General features: G+C 44.1%; 1 protein-coding gene across 1 annotated transcript in view; it reads left to right on the forward strand.

The window, feature by feature from the left end:
* The window catches only part of TXNDC16 (thioredoxin domain containing 16), a 155,830-nt gene that overhangs the window by 60,923 nt on the left and 73,045 nt on the right, over window positions 1-21,862 (forward strand). Inside the window, exons 12-14 of the mRNA XM_089661364.1 lie at window positions 1,052-1,166; window positions 6,144-6,290; window positions 14,454-14,513. Of these exons, the coding sequence (XP_089517490.1) occupies window positions 1,052-1,166; window positions 6,144-6,290; window positions 14,454-14,513 (322 nt within the window). The remainder of the gene's footprint in view (window positions 1-1,051; window positions 1,167-6,143; window positions 6,291-14,453; window positions 14,514-21,862) is intronic.

The raw sequence follows: 21,862 nt of genomic DNA on the forward strand, positions 1-21,862 counted from the left end.
GCACAGGGATGACCAGAGACTGCGGACAGCACAGGGATGACCAGAGACTGCGGACAGCACAGGGATGACCAGAGACTGCGGACACAGTACAGGGATGACCAGAGACTGCGGACAGCACAGGGATGACCAGAGACTGCGGACAGCACAGGGATGACCAGAGACTGCGGACAGTACAGAGATGACTGCTGACCTTTGGGGAGGGAGGGGGAGCGGGTACCTGAATTTGACAGGTACCCGCTCTTACTTCCGCAGAGTTTTTTTTTTATCTTACCTGTTCCTTTATCCAGCCGCGCGCTGTCTTCCCGGCTTCTGTAGTGTGGGCGCTCGTCGGACAGCCGGATGCCCAGTGCGCATGCGCGAGAAGCGCTGCGCTTTGTGATTGGTCCGGCGGCTTCTGGGATCTGTCATGTGTCCCAGGTACCGCCTTACCATTCACAAAGAGCACTGCTTCTTGTGCATGCGCACTTGGGACCCGGCTGTCACGCACACTACAGCCGGGAAGACAGCGCGCCGCTGGATTCTCCTGGCGTGCCCACAGATAAGGCTCGGCGTGCCGGCTGTGGCACGCGTGCCACGGGTTCGCCATCACTGGCCTATACTGTTTAAAATCCAGTAATATATTGCTCTCCACATGCTCAGTTGTTCTCTATTTTTCAGCACTATGCTAAAAATGTAGAGGCCAGTCTGACAGTCTAAAAATTTACTGCTGCTCAGGGGCTTTGGACTTCAGCAAAATGGCAGCTTCCAGCAAGAAAAAAACAGGATCAATGCTGGAGGCAATTTACAGAACACATTTATTTTGGTAGCATAATTATTAATGAGGAATGTGTGTTGCTTGCTAAAGAACATTATTTTTTATCAAGTTGTTATGAATAAAGTTCCACTTTAGGGGCCAGTCTATGCAACAGTGAAGTTTCAGGCAAAGGTGGAGTTTGGTGGGTTAAATCATTAACCAAAATCTGAAATGTAAGCTTTGGATGGGCTGCAAAAATATGTGGGTTGTAAACATTCACTTCCCATAACTACCCTATATCCATTTCTTTGTTTACAGAATTCTCTAGTGAAATACTTGAAGCTAGAGGACATCCAGCAAATTCGGAATCTTCTACTTGTCACAACTAATGACGAGGAAACGGAGAAAACTAAAGACAATACCGCTGACCCCGGTAATTGTATTAAAGTGTAACTTCATCTTCCACCTTCAGTTTTAGAAATATTCTCTTGTGTTTTATTCACATATATCCGTGCAAAATGAAACCTATAGGACAGTGGTTCTCAACCTTCCTAATGCCGTGACCCTTTAATACAGCTCCTCATGTTGTGGTGACCCCCAACCATATAAATTATTTACCCAGTAATTATAATTCATGAGTGTCGTTTTACCTCCAATACTGCTGCTTTCAACACAGTAGGTGCCTTTAACAGAGTAGCTGCTTTCAACACAGCAGCTGCTTTCTACACAGTAGCTGCTCTTTACACATCGGAAATATGTGTTTTCTGATGGTCTTAGGGGACCCCTGTGAAAGGGTCGTTCGATCCCCAAAGGGGTCGCGACCCACAGGTTGAGAACCACTGCTATAGGACATATGGTGCCTTGAAATATGTAAATAAATAAATAAAGCACTTGAGAATATTTTTAAATTTGAAGAGTGATCATTGTAATACACTATACCAGCCTTTCTCAACCTTTTCAACGCAGAGGAACCCTTGATGTAACATTCCGGTCTCAGGGAACCCGTGCTAAAAATGGCTTTATCTACAACTCATGATACATTAGTGTGATGTTCAGTGGGAAGAATGTTCCTTACACTTGTGGTCAATGGGAAGAATTACCCCCTTACAGATTGCTAAAAAAAATCAGTGGTATCAGAGGGAACTTGCTTGAGAGGCAAAAATTGCTCATTTCTCAAGGAACCCCTGGAGGAACCCTAGTTGAGAAACCCTGCACTATACTGTCAAACGTTTGTGGATACCCCTGCAAATGATAGAATTCAGACATTTACAGTGAAGAGTACTGTTATGATTTGTGTTGGCGAGCTCTGGCCTTATGTCAGTATCAGTTTGACATCAGTTTGAGACTCTATTGACATGCTGTTAAAGGTTCACCATATGTAACATGTTACACCCACATTCAGGGTGTAAAATGTAACATGTTACAGATGCACTGGCCTCTGCTCCCCCTGACCTCCCATTTTGACAGCTAGGGGGGGATCGTCTCCCCCTGCTGCCTGTCACAGTTTGAAAAAAAAAATGCGGCCGTGCAGGGCTCTACCCGCCCATGTTATTCATTCACAGTATTCTGTGAATGTGAAAACTACGAGTACCTACAGCCTTTGTGGCTGTCGGCTTGTAGTTCTCAATGAACTACCAGAGCTCTGTTGAGGTATCGGAGGGACAGCTACATATACAGTCTGCAGGACCATGGGATTACACCCTCGATCTACTGATTGTGGTTGCAATGCTTTACAGGCTTCTAAAAAATAAATAATGAATGCATATCTTTTACCTGCAAAAAAAAGTGCTTTTATTATTTTTTTTTAAAAGGTGACCTTATCCTATAACCTGCAGCTGACATTCTGACCTGCATTTGTCCTGCTTCAAGCAGGTTTTAAATTTACATAGAATTGAATAGAAATATAATTCCCTCTTAAAGTGTTACTAAACCCAGGACCCTGCATTCACTATATCTGGTCTCCACGGACCCAGCATTCACCATATCTGGTCTCCCTGGACCCTGCATTCACTATATCTGGTCTCCGCCGACCTTGCATTCACTATATCTGGTCTCCCCGAACCCTGCATTCACTATACCTGGTCTCCCCGAACCCTGCATTCACTATACCTGGTCTCCCCGGACCCTGCATTCACTATATCCGGTCTCCCCAGACCCTGCATTTACTATATCTGATCTCCCCGGACCCTGCATTCACTATATCTGGTCTTCCAGGACCCCGCATTCACTATATCTAGTCTCCCCGGACCCTGCATTCACTATATCTAGTCTCCCCGGACCCTGCATTCACTATACCTGGTCTCCCCGGACCCTGCATTCACTAGATCCGGTCTCCCCAGACCCTGCATTCACTATATCTGATCTCCCCGGACCCTGCATTCACTATATCTGGTCTCCCACAGTACACAGAACATGGAAATGCAATTATGTTAGTAAATATAAACTGCTAAATACCTTTTCTCATTAGCAGTTAGAGCATTCTTGTGACTTCTATCAGTTGCCAGTTGAGCACTGGTTAAAGCTTGTAGGAGTTTCCATACTCCCCTGTCCTATGAGGCTGCATGACCCCAGGCCCTCTGTCTGAACAGTGCTGATTGGCCCTGTGTTGATCACATGCACCCCCCCCCCAAAAAAAAAGAAACTCTCTAGCAATACTCACCAAACTGAGCATGAGCAGAGTGCCTCCTAGGGCTCTGTACTATCAGCAGATGGATTGGGGACAGTAAAAGAAGGGAAGGATTAGAGAAGACAGGATCAAACAGTCTTTTTACACAACGTTGAGGACTAACTCCTTAGGTTCCACAGTGAGTATAACAAGCATGCGTTACTGTATATACAGACTGATTTTACTGTGTGGGTTTAGTAACACTTTAAAGCAGAGTGTTAGGATTTAAAGCCTGTCACCGTATGCCTTTATTGCTACAACATTCAATGACATTTTAGACAATTGTGAGGCAGTGGGAAGAGCCACAGCGTGCTGCAGGGGTGACAGGTATTCTACCCATCTGACCAGTTTAATATTTGCAGCGGCTGGAGAGGGGTTGGCAGCACAGGGGCAGCATTTGATGACATTGTCTGCCAGAAAGGTGTGTATATAACCTCTTCTTTTAGCAGGTATGTTATTGAAAGGAAGTGACCCTCTACTGACAGAGTCACTTCAAGCTGATGATACATGTTACATAGATTTTTTTTACGTGTTACACATATCTTTAAATGTAACAAAATGTGTGTAACTTACTTTCGCTTCATTCTTTCTGTAATTCACTTTTTTTCTTATCTACTTATAATGCAGGCCATACATGGGTTGAATTCCGAACAAATTTTCTTTAGAAAATCAGAAATTTGGCGTATTTTGTAACCCCATGGTGCCACCATTGATTTCGAAGTTCAACCAACCAAGCCTTTAGTTTCACCTCATGTTGCTGCAGAAAATAATTTTCTGCCAGGTCACAGGTCACAGCTCATGCTCATTTCTTTTTCGATTACATTTCTCGAATGATTTTCCCATCATTGATTAGAAATTTGTTTGTTTTTCAAAATATTTCCAACATGTCCGATCTCTCAAATTCGATGTTCGCTTCGAAAATCGGTTGTTGTTCATCTTCAATGCCCTTGCTGATGGAAGGAGGTTTGCACTCAAAATCTCACGATACATGGCCCCATTCATTCTGTCCTGTACATGGATCAGTCGTCCTGGTCCCTTTGTGGAGAAACAGCCCCAAAGCAAGATGTTGCCACCCCCATGCTTCACAGTAGGTATGGTGTTCTTTGGATGCAACTCAGCATTCTCTCTCCTCCAAACACGACGAGTTGTGTTTCTACCAAACAGTTCTATTTTGGTTTCATCTGACCATATGACATTCTCTCAATTCTCTTCTGGATCATCCAAATGCTCTCTAGCAAACTTCAGACGGGCCCAGACATGTACTGGCTTAAGCAGGGGGACACGTCTGGCACTGCAGGATCTGAGTCCCTGGCGGCGTAGTGTGTTACTGATGGTAGCCTTTGTTACGTTGGTCCCAGCTCTCTGCAGGTCATTCACTAGGTCCCTCCGTGTGGTCCTGGGATTTTTGCTCACCGTTCTTGTGATCATTTTGACCCCACGGGGTGAGATCTTGCGTGGAGCCCCAGATGGAGGGAGATTATCAGTGGTCTTGTATGTCTTCCATTTTCTAATTATTGCTCCCACAGTTGATTTGTTCACACCAAGCTGCTTGCCTATTGCAGATTCAGTCTTCCCAGCCTGGTGCAGGTCTCTAATTTTGTTTTTGGTGTCCTTCGACAGCTCTTTGGTCTTCACCATAGTGGAGTTTGGAGTGTGACTGTTTGAGGTTGTGGACAGGTGTCTTTTATACTGATAACAAGTTCAAACAGGTGCCATTGATACAGGTAATGAGTGCAGGACAGAGGAGCCTCTTAAAGAAGAAGGTACAGGTCTGTGAGAGCCAGAAATCTTGCTTGTTTGTAGGTGACCAAATACTTATTTTCCACCATAATTTGCAAATAAATTCTTTCCAAATCAGCCAATGTGATTGTCTGGATTTGTTTTCTCATTTTGTCTCTCATAGTTGAGGTCTACCTATGATGCCAATTACAGGCCTCTCTCATCTTTGTAAGTGGGAGAACTTGCACAATTGGTGGCTGACTAAATACTTTTTTGCCCCACTGTATAGGCATCTCCTGACATGATCCTGTAACTGAGAGATGGATATTTAATTTTTCTCCATGGGATTGGTATTTAAACGTGTGTCAGGGTCTTGTAAATATTTACGTTTTTGATCCTTTTTTTTTTCTAACCGCAGAGATCCAGGATGAGTAAATATAAACTGCTAAATACCTTTTCTCATTAGCAGTATATAGCATTCTTGTGACTTCTATCAGTTTCCAGTTGAGCACTGGTTAAAGCTTGTAGGAGTTTCCATTCTCCCCTGTCCTATGAGGCTGCATGACCCCAGGCCCTCTGTCTGAACAGCGCTGATTGGCCGGCCCTGTGCTGATCAAATGCACCCCCCCCCCAAAAAAAAAATAAACTCTCTAGCAATACTCACCAAACTGAGCATGAGCAGAGTGCCTCCTAGAGGACATTTCCAACATGCCCGATCTCTCAAATTCGATGTTCGCTTCTAAATCGGTTGTTGCTGTGATCCACTAATGGTGTGAAATTCAAACGAAAATTCTTATAAAAGATTTTTTAATTCAAATTTTTTCAGATTTCGACCCATGTATGGCCAGCTTAAGTCTTGTAGACCTCCACACATTCCAGTTCATAAGACATATAGGGATCTCCTGACATGATCCCGTAACTGAGAGATGGGTATTTAATTTTTCTCCATGGGATTGGTATTTAAAACGTGTGTCAGGGACTTGTAAATATTTATGTTTCTGATACTTTTTTTTTTTCTAACCGCAGAGAACCAGGATGATGAGGTAGCGGAAACCGTATATAGAGATAGAAATCGCAGCTTACCCCAGCAGCTGGTACCTTCCATGACAGATGAGACGTTCAAGATGGTTCCACTCAGCCCTCGTCACACGGCCGTTCTCTTCTACATGAGCTGTAAGTTTCCAGATGCATTCCTTCCTGGAGGTAGAAGTCATCCTGACGAGACAGTATAAATATATGTCAGAGTGTTTAATTTTGTGTTAGTTCAGCTATGACAGAACACATATAATAGATCTGAGGGGAGTCTTCAGAAACAAAGCTTTGTGACGCTTATGGTACCCATTCACATATGTATGTACTGATCTAAACAGCCAATAAATTTACAATTTCAGAGACTTAATTAAATTGGTTACATCTGTGGGAGATTCCAATGTGTGGCATTAATGCTAAGGCAGTCTGAATTTGTAGACTGGCACAGGCTAATGGGATCCCAGAACTCTTTATTTAACACAGGAATAAAAAAAAAAACAATGGTCCTTCCTTGCTTACATGTTTCAGCCCTGTGTGGGCCTTAATCATAGCCTATGATTAAGGCCCACACAGGGCTGAAACATGTAAGCAAGGAAAATGTGAAATTGTACGCTGCTGTTGCTCTAATAAATTACGTCAATATTATGTGACCTTTTGGTGTGATGTAATATTCATTGTTATATAGCAAACATAAAAGTGAGTGCTATAAATCACTTTACTCATAGGTGCAATTCCTGTGAAAATATACAATACTAAAACAAAATGAAAATTAATTTATTAGCACTTCCTCCTGGCAGCACTTGGGTCGTTGGTTCAAATCCCAACCATGGCACCACCTGCTTGGAGTTTGCATGTACTCCCTGTGCCTGTGTGGGTTTCCTCTGGCTACTCCGGTTTCCTCCCACACTCGAAAGACATGCTGGTGGGTTAACTGGCCCCTGTCTAAATTGGCCCTAGTATGTGTATGTATGAATGTGAGTTAGGGACCTTAGATTTTAAGCTCCTTGAGGGAAGGGACTGATGTGAATGTACAATATATATATATATATATATATATAAATCGCTGCGTAAATTGACGCCACACTATATAAGCACCTGTAGTAATAATAATATCCAGGTCTAGAGTCTCTCTTTAAATATTCAGTAGTTCGTTTATCAACAACACAAAACTTCTTCCGTGATTCTGGAACCATCACCATCCATAATAATGCTCCATGGTGCCTCTCAATGTACATCACATGTGCCACATCTGTGCTCACAGAACTTTCACCTCCATGAAGATGTTAATACATCAGGGTTCCTCCGCTGGAAGAATCCTCCAACACTTCCTGCCCTCTAGGGACTCTCCTCTGTGTCCCCAGTGCTACAGGAATAACCAGGTAAAGGTCCCTTTAAGGCTTTCCTGAATTCATGCAGCCATATTTGCCTTACGCATAAGGCTCCATGTACACGGGACACTTCTGAAAGATGGAAACTGACTGCTGGGTAGGTTAAAAAACGCCTGTTTAGCCGCGTTTGCATACCGTGTTTATGAGCGTTTGTGTTTAGAAGCGTTTTTTAAAAATAACCCCAGGAGACCTTCCAAAACGCACAGAATGCACTGAAAAACAGTAAAAAATTAACTATTTCAGACATTTTGAGAGAAATAGAGAGAGTGGAAGCAGAGAGAGCAGTATGTGTTGAGATTAGCTGTCTTTTTTTTTGTGGCGTTTGGATGTGTTCCAGCTCATTTCTGTGCAGAAATTATTGCAGCAGTGTCTAACATATTTTCTTTCATGCGAAACCTCAAAGTATGGTGTAACGGGTCCATTTGAGTATCGGGAAAACCCTTTGCATGCATTTTTCATGATGAAAAAAGGCTCTGGACCGCATCCGGGAAATGGAAGAGTTAAAAAAAAATTTCATATGCAAACGCTTATATATGCAGTTAGCCGCGTTTCCAAGCGTTTGGTGTTTAAAACCCTGATAACATCTACTCCTGAGTGCAAGTTTTCTGTGTTCAAAAATGACTGTAAACTCAACTGCCTGTAAACGACGATGTGTACATGGACACGTATGAAAACATTAGGGGGAGTTCAGGGGCTGCTGAACAAAACATTGAACAGCTCCTAAACGTGAGTTTATCAGCTGCAGTGTAAGGGAGCAAGGGGCTTAAAGTGGAGCTCCACCCAAAAGGGGAAGTTCCCCTTAAAGGACTGCTCCCCCGCTCCCCATTAAGGATTGGCACCTTTGGGGGGCGGGGGGGGGGGGAGCAGGTACCTGAATTTTACAGGTACACGCTCCCACTTCCAGTCCGATCGCCTAGGCCAGTGGTCGGCAAGCCGCGGCTCGCGAGCCACATGCGGCTCTTTACTCACATTAATGCGGCTCTTCTGTGTGCCGGGCGCCCGCTCCCCTCCCTCCTCTCGGGCGGCCGCCCCAAAAGTCAGGACTCTGAAGCTAGCCTAGCAATGGGCAAACTACGGCCCGCATACGGCCCGATGGACCTTTTAATCCGGCCCGCGGAGCGTGGCAAACATTGGCTGTCAGGATGTAGGCGGGGCAGCGTGACGAACTCCTCTCCTCACACAGTCTGCCCTGAAGACAGGAATGGCGCGGGAACACGGCGAGAGGAATGCGCGGAGCAAAGGTAAGTGAATTGACACAATATGGGGAATGAATTACTATAGGGGGGATGAATTACTATAGGGGGGATGAATTACTATATGGGGGATGAATTACTATATGGGGGATGAATTACTATGGGGGATGAATTACTATATAGGGAATGAATTACTATATGGGGGATGAATTACTATATGGGGGATGAATTACTATATGGGGGATGAATTGCTATGGGGGATGAATTACTATATGGGGGATGTATTTTCAGTTTTAAAAATGTGGCTCTCAAAATAAATTTCAATCGTGGTTTTGGCGAGATTTGGCTCAGTTGAAGAAAAAGGTTGCCCACCACTGGCCTAGGCGATTGGAAAACGGAAGGTGTCCTCCCTCCCTGTAATATTTTGGGACACGTGACAGGTCCCAGAAGACTACGGGACCATTCATGAAGCGCAGCACTACTCGCACATGCGCAGTGGGCACCCGGCTGTGAAGCCACAAGCTGTCACAGCCGGGTGCCCACACTGAAGATGCCGGCCTCCTGGAATTCAGGACGGTCGGTGAAACGGGCTGCGGGGGACACACCGCGGGATCGAGGGACGGGTAAGTGGCTGTTTTTTAAAAGTCAGCTGCTACAATTTTTGTAGCTGCTGACTTTTATTTTTTGACAGGGTGAGCGGAGCTCCGCTTTAATTGCCTGTACAGAGCTGTCTGCACACTTGGTAATATCTGTATATATTTCCTGTTGCAGCTACATGACTAAGAGGAGCATCTGCTGATAATTGCAGGTCAGGGAGGCAGGGAACACAGAATCCATCACGCTCTAAGAATCTGTGGGAGATTCTAATGCCAAATAATCTCACAATTTTTCAACAATCATTAATTAAACATCTGTTTGCACTCATATGTATAGCTACAACGTTTATGGAAAATCTGTAGGTTTTTATATATATATTTTTTATATAAGCAGCAAATGTGACCAGCTTAAAGTGTATTTCCACTTTTTCTTATTCAATTTTTTTATTAAACATTTCACATCTAGAAGATTAGAGAATAAGCAATGTCATAGAAAGAGCATTCATAGCCTCCACTTATGGAGAATAAATGAACGGACAGCCAACTAGGATATAAATGACAGCACAAAGGCTATTTGAAGAGATGGCACTCCCTAAGTTTGACCCCCAACGTGGAATTAAGACATTACAAGTACCTGAGAAAACCATTGGAGAAGAGGGTAGGGCAGTGGCGTCCTGAGGCAGGTGCGGCCTGCACCGGGTGACACCAACCGCACGGGGTGACACCGGACCTGCTCTATGAAAAGGTAAGTTGTAAAGCAAGCCGACGATCCCCGCAGGATGGATCCGATCCATCCTGCGGGGATCATCGGCTTTCTTTACCACTTATCTTTTCTTGGAGCGGGTCCGCTGTCACCCCATATTGGTTGCATGCCGACGTACCCGCAGGATGGATGGATCGGATCTGCGGATTGGGGAACATAATGGATCGAACTCCGATCCATTATGCTCAATCCTCAGATCCAAAACAATTCTGCAGGGATCATCGGAGGGGGTGTCACCAAGTGTTACCGCATCGGGTGACACCAACCTTAGGGACACCTCTGTGGTAGGGTACCCCCAGCCTGGGCTCAGGGTAGGTGGAGGAGCGATGAGAGAACAAAGGACAGTATTTTTTATTTTTTCAGCTAAGTTTGGATAATATCTATTTTGTTTGTTACAGGTTCCAATTCATGTATCATAATTATATGTATACTGTATATTGAAAGTTGCTGCTCATCTTTTTACTCACTGAAATGTCTTATTTAGCTAAGGAGAGATCTGGGAAGCAATGCTTGCCATAATTCATTCTGCTTCTGCTGTGCTGGCAGATCTTCATTGTCAGTTGTAAACTAGATGTGCACATTATTATTATTATTGTACAGTATTTATAAAGCGCCAGTAGTTCACTCAGCGCTGTACATTACAAAGGGGGACAGAATATGTGACAGAACAATACCAATACAATGCAAAACATGAGGGGATCGAGGGTCCTGCTCTTTCGAGCTTACAATCTAGGAGGGAGGGGATGGTGGCACAGGAGAAGATAGCTGTGGGGGATGGAGTGGTAGGAAGAGTGGAGGAGGTCGGCAAGTTAGCAGGGGGTGGGGTAGGCTTCCCTGAAGAGGTGGGTTTTCAGGGTGCGCCTAAAGGAGAGGAGAGTAGGTGATAATCTGATGGGTTGGGGCAGGGAGTTCCAGAGGATGGGTGACACCCTGGAGAAGTCCTGGAGGCGGGCATGGGAGGAGGAGACCAGGGAACTAGAGAGAAGGAGGTCTTGTGAGGAGCGGAGTGTGCGTGTTGGGCGGTACTTGGATATTAGGTCAGTGATGTAGTTCGGGGCAGTATGGTGGACAGCTTTGTACGTCAGTGTTAGGATTTTGAATTTGATCCGTTGCGCAATCGGAAGCCAGTGGAGGGATTGGCAGAGGGGGGTGGTGGAAACGGAGCGGTTGGAAAGGTGAATGAGTCTGGCAGCCGTATTCAGGATGGACTGAAGCGGGGATAGCCAGCGGCGAGGCAGGCCAGTGAGGAGGAAGTTGCAGTAGTCGAGTCATGATATGATGAGGGAGTGGATGAGCTGTTTAGTGGTTTCTGGGGTTAGGAACGTGCGGATTTTGGCGATGTTGCGGAGGTGGAGTCTGCATGTTGCGGAGGTGGAGTCTGCATGTTGCGGAGGTGGAGTCTGCACGAGTTTGTTAAAGATTGGACTTGGGGCTGGAAGGATAGGTTGGAGTCCAGAATGACACCAAGTACTCTGGCCTGCGGGGTGGGTTTGATGGTGGCGTTGTTGGATGTGATGGAGAAGTCAATGGGGGGTGGGGTCCGGGCTGGGGGGAAGACAAGAAACTCGGTTTTGGAGAGGTTCAGTTTAAGGAAGTGGAGCGACATCATATTGTCTGTCCTTGAAAAAAAGGGCTAAAGATGTAAAGGCTTGGGCTCTGCAATGTATTTTTTTTGTTTACAAACATTTTTATTATGAAATAGACTACAAAAATTGCATCATTTAGTAAGGTAGAATAAACAGCTTGAAAAAAAAGCATATGTAAGAAATGAATAGAAATACAAAGTACAATCATAGAAGTATAAAAAAGCAGTACATGAAAGAGGAAGTCAATAATATCGGCAGAACAACCACAAGAGCAATAAAAATAACAACCCATGATAGACCATCAATCGAATAATAATTGTCAATGTGTTCTCCAACCATCCCATTTCCTGTTGAATAAATCCTCTCTGCAATGTATTTTAATGCACTTAAAGAAAAACTCCGTCATATTGTCATCTTCTTCATATCGCCATCTATTCTGAGCAATAAAATCTACCTTCGAGTTCTATACATAAAGCTGGACATAAGCAGAGCAAATGTCTGCTGATCCTTGATGAGCTGTGGATGGGCCTCTCAGCATCCTCCCTTCTAACATCCTTCCCTCTGAAATATCAAAGGAGCTGAGTGAAAAATCGTTGCTCAGACAGCAGTTGCATCCAAACAGATGTTCAGGCATTCAGATTCCGGCTGTCAGAACACAGAAGCCGGCAGGATACAGATTCGTCCATTCATACTGATCAGCGTGGACCGCAGTGTTCATTTTGATGTAACATTTTTATATCGTTTTAGTCATAGTCTTTTTTGACTAAAATGCCATTTTAGTTTTTGTCATATTTTAGTCATCTGAATTGTTTTAATTTTAGTCTACTAAAAATCTTCACATCCTGGCCACGCCCCCCCCAGTCTACTAAGATCTCCAGTGCATTTTAGTCAACTAAAATCTAATGGGTTTAGTTAAATTGTAATGCACTATTTATAGTGTTACTAAACCCACAACAGTACAATCAGTCTGTAGATGCAGTAAAGCATGCTTGTTATACTCACTGTGGAACCTAAGGGGTTAATCCTCCGCATTGTGTAAAAAGGCTGTTTGATCCTGTCTTCTCTGGTCTGCCCCTTCTTTTACTGTCCCCAATATAACCCCTGATAGAACGGAGGCTTGGAGGCAAGCTGCACATGCTCAGTTTGGTGTGTATTGCTAGAGGTTTTTTTTTTTTGTGAGGAAGCATGTGATTAGCACAGGGCCAATCAGCACTGTCCAGACAGAGGGTCAGGGGTCATGCAGGCTTATAAGACAGTCTGAGGAGAATGAAAACTCCTCCAAGATTAACTAGTGCTCGGCTGGACACTGATAGAAGTCACAAGACTGCTCTAACTGCTGATGAGAAAAGGTATTTAGCAGTTTGTATTTACTAAAATACTTACATTTCCATGTTCTGTGTACTGTGGGAGACCAGATATAGTGAATGCGGGGTCCGGGGAGACCCGATTATAGTGAATGCAGGGTCCGGGGAGACCAAATATAGTGAATGCAGGGTCCGGGGAGACCGGATATAGTGAATACAGGGTCTGGGGAGACCGGATATAGTGAATGCAGGGTCCAGGGAGACCAAATATAGTGAATGCAGGGTCCAGGGAGACCGGATATATTGAATGCAGGGTCCGGGGAGACCAGATATAGTGAGTGCAGGGTCCAGGGACACCGGATATAGTGAATGCAGGGTCCTGGGAGACCAGATATAGTGAACGCAGGTTCTGGGGAGACCGGATATAGTGAATGCAGGGTCTGGGGAGACCAGATATAGTGAATGCAGGGTCTGGGGAGACCGGATATAGTGAATGCAGGGTCCGGGGAGACCAGATACAGTGAATGCAGGGTCCGGCGAGACAGATGTAGTGAATGCAGGCTCCGGGGAGAGCAGATATAGTGAATGCAGGCTCCGGGGAGAGCAGATATAGTGAATGCAGGGTCCGGGGAGACCAGATATAGTGAATGCAGGGTCCGGGGAGACCAGATCTAGTGAATGCGGGGTCTGGGGAGACCGGATATAGTGAATGCAGGGTCCGGGGAGACCAGATATAGTGAATGCAGGGTCCTGGGAGACCAGATATAGTAAATGCAGGGTCTGGGGAGACCGGATATAGTGAATGCAGGGTCTGGCGAGACAGATGTAGTGAATGCAGGGTCCGGGGAGACCAGATATAGTGAATGCAGGGTCCGGGGAGACCAGATATAGTGAATGCAGGGTCCGGGGAGACCGGATATAGTGAATGCAGGGTCCTGGGAGACCAGATATAGTGAATGCAGGGTCTGGGGAGACTGGATATAGTGAATGCAGGGTCCGGGAAGACCAGATACAGTGAATGCAGGGTCTGGCGAGACAGATGTAGTGAATGCAGGGTCCGGGGAGGCCAGATATAGTGAATGCAGGGTCCTGTGTTTAGTAACACTTTAAGCATTTCTCTACAATTTCCAATCTCATTTTATACTCCTGGAGTAAAAAAAATCTAATAATATGTTATTATTTATGGTATTAAGATTCGAAGATGCATTCGAACAGACAAATATTTAGCCATTGTGATATATAATCAGTGTTAATTTTGTCATCAAATTCGATTTAGTTGTAGTCATAGTCTTTTGACTAAAATGCCATTTTAGTTTTAGTCATATTTTAGTCACCTGGATTGTTTTAGTTTTAGTCGACTAAAATTGTGTCACTTTCTACCAGAGTGCGCAGTCTATATTCCTTTAGTAAATAAACTGCAATGGATTTTTTTAATATCCCCCTGAAGTTCAGCTGTATTTTCTTTTCTACTTTGCAGGGGATCCTGTATCATTGTCATTCTTGGAATCATTTGCAAACATGGCAGTAAAATATAAAGGTAGGAAATGATCTCTCTCCTAGTACATAAAACATGTCTAGAAGTAAACTGTCTGGTAGAAGTTTATGTCAAGAATTGCATGATGTAAGTGTCTTTACATATAGGTGTTTTAAAAAGTCAAACGGAAAGAATCTGCACACTGTCGTGTCAGTGATTCTCTCAGCCAACACTTTGGAGTGCAATTTCATAAACAAAAGGAACAAACTCATTATTTTTTAAGGACTCTTCCCCACTACTTATTGCTTTGGGTTTATAGTGTATACACACAAAAAAACTAAGGAATACTTTCCTAAATTTTTCTGTACCCCCAGGGCTTAAAATTTCAAGTCCTGAGCTACTAGCCAGTAGCCATGTACACACACATACACACACACATACACACACAGAAACATGTACACACACGCACAGAGACACATGTACACAAACACACATACAGACACATGTATACACACACAGGCATGGACAGACACACATACACACAGATACATGTACATACACAGAAATACAAATGCACAGACACATATACAGTTGCAAGAAAAAGTATGTGAACCCCTTGGGATTACGTGGAGTTTTGCATGAATTGGGCATAAAATGTGCTCTGAACGTCATCTAAGTCACAACAATAGAAGAATACAGTCTGCTGAACATAATACTACACAAACATTAGATGTTGCCATGGTTTAATTGCACATAACATGTAAGCATTCACAGTGCAGGGAGGAAAAAGTATGTTAGGCCCTAGCTTAATGACTTCTCCCAGAGCTAATTGGAGCCAGGAGTGAGCTAACCTTGACTCCAATCAGTGTGATGATATTGGATGTGTTGCTGACAGCTGTCCTGCCCTTAAAAAACACACACCTGTTTTGGGTTTACTGGTTTCAAGAAGCACTGTCTGATGTGAACCATGCCTCGCAGAAAAGAGCTCTCAGAAGACCTACGATCAAGAATTGTTGACTTGCATGAAGCTGGAAAGGGTTACAAAAGTATCTCCAAAAGCGTCGATGTTCATGTGTCCACGGTAAGACAGACTGTCTACAAATGGAGAAAGTTTAGCACTGTTGCTACTCTCCCTAGGTGTGGTCGTCCTGTAAAAATGACTGCAAGAGCACAGCGCAGAATGCTGCATGAGGTAAAGAAGAATCCCAGAGTGTCAGCTAAAGACCTACAGAAATCTCTGGCACATGCTAACATTTTTGTTGACACATCTACAATAAGGAAAACATTAAACAAGAATGGAGTACATGGGAGGACACCACGGAGGAAGCCATTGCTGTCCAAAAAGAATATTGTAGAATATTGTAGCACGTTTGAAGTTTGCAAAAGAGCACCTGGATGTTCCACAGCACTACTGGCAAAATATACTGTGGACAGATGAAACCAAGATTGAGTTGTTTGGGAAGAACACACAACACTATGTGTGGAGAAAAAAAGGCACAGCACACCAACATCAAAACCTCATCCCCACTGTAAAACATGGCGGAGGGAGCATCATAGTTTGGGGCTGTTTTGCTGCCTCAGGGCCTGGACGGATTGTTGTCATTGATGGGAAAATGAATTCCAGAGTTTATCAAGACATTTTGCAGGAAAACGTACGACCATCTGTCCGCCAACTGAAGCTCCGCAGAGGATGGGTGATGCAACAGGACAATGACAAAGCATACAAGTAATTCAACAAAACAATGGCTGCAACAGCACAGAATACGCCTTCTGGAGTGGCCCAGTCAGAGTCCTGACCTCAACCCGATTGAAATGCTGTGGCATGACCTTAAGAGAGCGATTCACACCAGACATCCCAAGAATATTGCTACACTGAAACAGTTTTGTGAAGAGGAGTGGTACAAAATGACCCCAGATCGTTGTGCAGGTCTGATCTGCAACTACAGGAAACGTTTGGTTGAGGTTATTGCGGCCAAAGGAGGGTCAACCAGTTATTAAGTCCAAAGGTTCACATACTTTTTCCTCCCTGCACTGTGAATGTTTACATGTTATGTGCAATTAAACCATGGCAACATCTAATGTTTGTGTAGTATTATGTTCAGCAGACTGTGTTCTTCTATTGTTGTGACTTAGATGACGTTCAGAGCACATTTTTTGCCCAATTCATGCAAAACTCCACGTAATCTCAAGGGGTTCACATACTTTTTCTTGCAACTGTACATACATACACACAGACACATGTACATACATACACACACATGTACACACACACATACATGTACATACACACAGATACACACATGTAAATACACACAGACACATGTACAATTGTACATGCATACACGTACACCCCCCATAAAAAGTTGCAGTACTTTGTTGTTCACTCACAGATCCGGTACTGCACTCTAGGGGGAGGCAGAGAGCACAGCACACACTCCTTGCTTTGCTTTCACTGCACTCAGCTATTGAGCAGTCTGACGACTCCCAGTGCCAATTACAGATATCCAGCCTGAGCTCTGAGCCTGCTCAGCAAGACGGCCCTGGGGGGACACACTCGCCCCCACCATAATTTCCACTCGCCATTGGAAGAGCAGGCGAGTGGAAATTTCAAGCCCTGCCTTAGACCCTTGATGGTATTGTGTGTAAGCATAACATTTTGAATTGATGTGGTGATTAGAAATAGATATGGATGTCTACTCCTATGATAGGGCATTGCCTTGTAATTATACTTGTTACTTTTAGGCTTAGTTCACATTAGCTTCGAAAGCAGGCGTTTGAGGGGCGTTTTTAACGCTCCTCAAACACCTATGGAAATGATACTGTGGGCAGCACACAGTGCTGTTCACATTAGCAAAACATGAAGCGTTAGCGTCACGTTACTTCGAAATTGAAGGCGCACCGGCCTAGTGCATTACCATAAAAAATGTATTTATTAAGTAATAAAAGTTGGCTCTGAGGAAGAGGCAAGTCCTCGAAACGCATCGGCCTGTCGGAGGTCCAGATTTCCTATTACGGACAGACACGTAGTGCGGATTGGACAGAGCTGTTCTTTCACGATGTGCCTTTGACTGTATTGTCTTTTTGTGAGTACAATTCCTACTTTTATTATTTAATAAATAAACTTTTTAAGGTAATGCACTAGGCCGGGTCACCCTCTGTTGTTCTCTACTCAGTATATTTGGACTTCCTCAGCCATTTGAGGGCAGCAAGGCGTGCATATCCTAAGAAATTTGTGATGTGATCCCATCCATACAGAGTCCATCCCTAAGTGCAGGAGTATATAGGTTTGCCGTTTCTTCACTTCGAAATTGAAGCCTCATGTCGAGTCAGGAGGAGTTGAAGCCTTTTAACGCCTCCCATTCAAATCTATGGCAAGCGTTTGCGGGGTGTTTGCAAGGCATTTGCGTGGCCCTTAATACCATTAGAGTTTATTATAGGCATTTGTAGTGCGGTTTTAACGCTTGTAAAGTTTACTAAAAAGATATCTGAATACATTTTGGCCAAGATTTATGAAGAAAGATTATTTATTTGCAAAATTTTAAAAGAAAAACACTTTTTTTTCAAAATGTTTGGAATTTTTCATTTATATAACAAAAAATTTAAAATCCCAGTGGTGAAAAAATACCACCAAAATAAAGTTTTATCTGTCTCAAAGAATGCTAAAAAATTCATATGGGTACAGTGTTGCATGACCGCGCAATTGTCATTCACAGTGTGATAGCACTGAGAGCTGAAAATTGGCCTGGACTGGAAGGGGGTGAAAGTGCCCAGACTTGAAGTGGTTAAAAACCTTGTTTGGAGGCATTTGCTCAGAAGGCATTATCCAAGTGCTGTTTGTTAGGATGTATAAAAATGGAGAAAGGAATGAACTTGGCACGTTCCATTTGAATGGATAGGGAGAAGTCCATTAACCCTGATCCTTGCTGTGAGGGCGATATATAGGGACCATAACTTTGTGTGTAAAAGCAAGGAACAGACTGATTGTAACAACAGGGTGGCCTTGAGCAACCTCCATTCAAGGCGATCCAATGCCTTTTCAACAGCTAGGCACAATAGGCATAAGGGAATTTTTTTCCTGTGGGAACGGTTAATGAGGGAGAGTGTTTTGATGGTTTATCACAGGCCACGCAGTGGGGAACAAAACCCATTTGATCCAGGTTAATCAATGATGGGATAAGGGGTTGTAAGCAGAAAGACCATATTTTTAAGTAGACCTTTAAGTTTGCATTAATCAGGGATGTGGGTTTGTAGCACGAACGCTGAGTGGGATCCTTTTGGTCTTTCAGGACCAAGGTGATGTGGGCTTCCTGAGATTGTCAGGGAAATGAACATGATTCCAAGATGACATTAAAAGTGGTGTTTAGTATAGGAGCTAAGCTGTCCTTGAACTGTCCTTAACCTCTTCACGCCGGCCGAGCGCAAATGTGTGGCCTCCCGGTGTTTGGGCCTACACGCCGAGTGGCTGCACATTTGCGTTCTATTAAAAAAAGACATATGCACTCCCAGCACACATGTCCGGTAGTCACAGAAAGGTCCCGATCTCCTCTTTCGATAGGGACCTTTCCCGATCATGTGACCGCCGTGGCGGCGTGTCACGGCGGTCACATGACCCTAAAACCCGCCCCGCCTCTGGGCTCCTGAAACCCTTAAAGGGCGCTGGTGCGAAGGAGTTAAAAAGCTCCCGAGTAGCCATCAGGACCAGGACTCTTGCCTGAGGGCAAAGGTTTTATTGTATGAAGTATCTCATCAGTGGTGAGAGGATCTAAAAGAGCAATTGCCTCTGTTGGGTCTGTTATGGACCACCTGGTGTACTCTAGCAGTCCACAGGACAGGATTCCCCAGGATGCGGAGTCTAAGCCCCAGTCCGCTTGTTCACCAGAGCCCCTGATGGTGGGGATGGGCTTGGAGCAGACAGTGACCAGGTTGCGGCCCCTGAGTACACCCACCTGAGGTAGAGGAATCACCAGAAGTTATGACAGGTAGAGAGCCTGACGTGAAGAGGCAGACAGGTCTGGAGAGTAGCAGCTAATCCGTGCTGGTCGGATGGATGGCTGAGCAATAGCTTGGTCAAACGGGCCAGGTCGGTAACAGAGGGGTCAGCGTAGTACAAGGTAGCAGGCAGAAGAATAGTCAGGTCACTCGCCGGGGTTGGTACCAGTAGTTCAGATAAGGTAGGGATATCCAAAAGAGAGGTCGAACTTAGCCAGGGGTCAGAGCAGGAGAAGTCAGCAGGGGTCAGGTCCAGGCAGGTCAGCAACGAATCTCAAACAACGGCAATACAGGAACAAGATCAGACCACACGGCAACTTGTGTCTGTGCAGGGCTGGTTTAAGTAGCCCACCCTGCACCTGACAGGCGCAGCCTAGGTCCTAGTGCCTGCCCAGCACTGTCATAGGCAACGGGTGCGCCTGGGTCCTAGTGCCCTGCTGCCTGCATGTCTTAACAGACACCTACGCATGTGCAGACCCATGCGTCGCGATGGTCCCTGACAGGGTCTATCTGAGGTAAGGCGGTTTGTAGTTTATAATCTAATAGTTATGAATTTCCCAGCAAGTTAAGCAAGGTATACTGTGCATTCATGAAGTACTCAGAACCCCTTCAGTTTTTTAAATGTTGTTATGTTGCACCCTGATACTACAGTTGATTAAATTCATTTTTTTACTCATTTATCTACACTCCGTACCCCATAATGAGTGTAAACAGAATTTTTTAAATGTCTGTGAATTTATTAAAAATAAAAAACTGAAATTTCACATTGGCATAAGTATTCAGACCCTTTGCAACAACACTTGAAATTTATCTCTGGTGCCTCCCATTTCTCTTGACCGGGACTTACCAGCCAGTGCCTTTCAGCAGCCAGGATCTCACCTCCTGCAATCAAGCCATCACCTGAGGCTGATTGCAGGAGGTGTACTTAACCGCTTCCATACCGGGCACTTTTACCCCCTTCCTGCCCAGGTCATTTTTCAGGTTTCAGCGCTCTCACACTTTGAATGACAATTGCGCAGTCATACAACATTGTACCCAAACTAAAATGTTATCATTTTCTTCACACAACTAGAGCTTTCTTTTGGTGGTATTTAATCACTGCTGGGGTTTTTGTTTTTTGCTAAATTAACAAAAAAGACCAATTTTGAAAACAAAACACGTTTTTCTTTGTTTCTGTTATAAAAGTTTGCAAATAAATAATTGTTCTTCATAAATTTAGGCCGAGATGTATTCTACTACATGTCTTTGGTGAAAATAACCCAAATTAGGATGTAATATTTATTTGTAGGAAAGTTATAGAGTTCACAAACTATGCTATATATCTGAATATTGATCAATCCTGAAGTACTGACAGCCAATCTAATTTCTTGAAGGCCAAAAATGTCAGAACAGTACAGATATCCCCCAAATGACCACATTTTGCAGAGTAGACAGTCCGACGTATTTCATAACAGGCATGGCGAGTTTTTTGAACGTGTAATTTTTTCAAAAATGAAAAAATGAAAAAAATTATTTTCGCTATTTTTTTTTTTACATACTGTCACCAGTGCAGTACAACGTCATCATATAATTGGCATGGCAGTGATCAGGGACACTGACTGGTGACAGTATGGAAAAAAAAAAAATTATTTATTTTTAATTTTTTTATTATTTTTAATTTTTTATAACATTTTTTTTTCTTTTTTTTAAAGATTTTTTTTCATATTTCACTATGACCAAAGTAGTATAATGTTACCATAGTAAAATTGTACTACTTTGGGGAAGTGATCAGTATTTTTTTTTTACACAATTCGCTTATAGCAAATAATTACTTTGCTATAAGCAAGCATTTACCTGAATGACATCGATTCATTCAGGGTTTTATTTTGTGCTTAGCTGTGATTTGGCCACGGCTAATCACATGACACAGCTGGGCTGTGATTGGCCCAGATTGTGCATGTGATTGATGTGACCATTCACAGCTAGACACACTTGTATACAATGGATGGCATGAAAGGAAGCCATCCATTGTATACAACTGTCATGTGACCTGCTGTGATTGGTCGCAGCAGGTCACATGGTACTGGAAATGGGGCCAGTACACAGATCTGTCATCGGCCGTGTCCGAGGTACACGGCCGGTGACAGATAGCACCGCTGTGCGGCCCTGCGGGCAGGCGCACTGCGCATGCCTGAAAGGACACCATATGGCATTCACCCGGAGGGACAAGGTGTTTTGCCGGCCGCCTTTGTGCTATTGGCTGGGCGGGAACCTCTTAAACAGTAATCAGGCCTGTAATCAGGGCCTTGTTGTTTGTTTCCCATGAGCCTTTGTTATCCTGTGATCCTGTTTCCCTGAACCTACTACCTGTTACCTACTCCTGTGATCTTCTCCGTGTCCTGTCTTCCTCCCTGTGCCCCATGCTTGATCTCCTGTGTATGACC

This window comes from Staurois parvus, unplaced genomic scaffold (genome assembly GCF_062004578.1).
Source record: "Staurois parvus isolate SC_StPar_1 unplaced genomic scaffold, SC_StPar_1.0 ptg001329l, whole genome shotgun sequence".
Classification (NCBI taxonomy): domain Eukaryota; kingdom Metazoa; phylum Chordata; class Amphibia; order Anura; family Ranidae; genus Staurois; species Staurois parvus.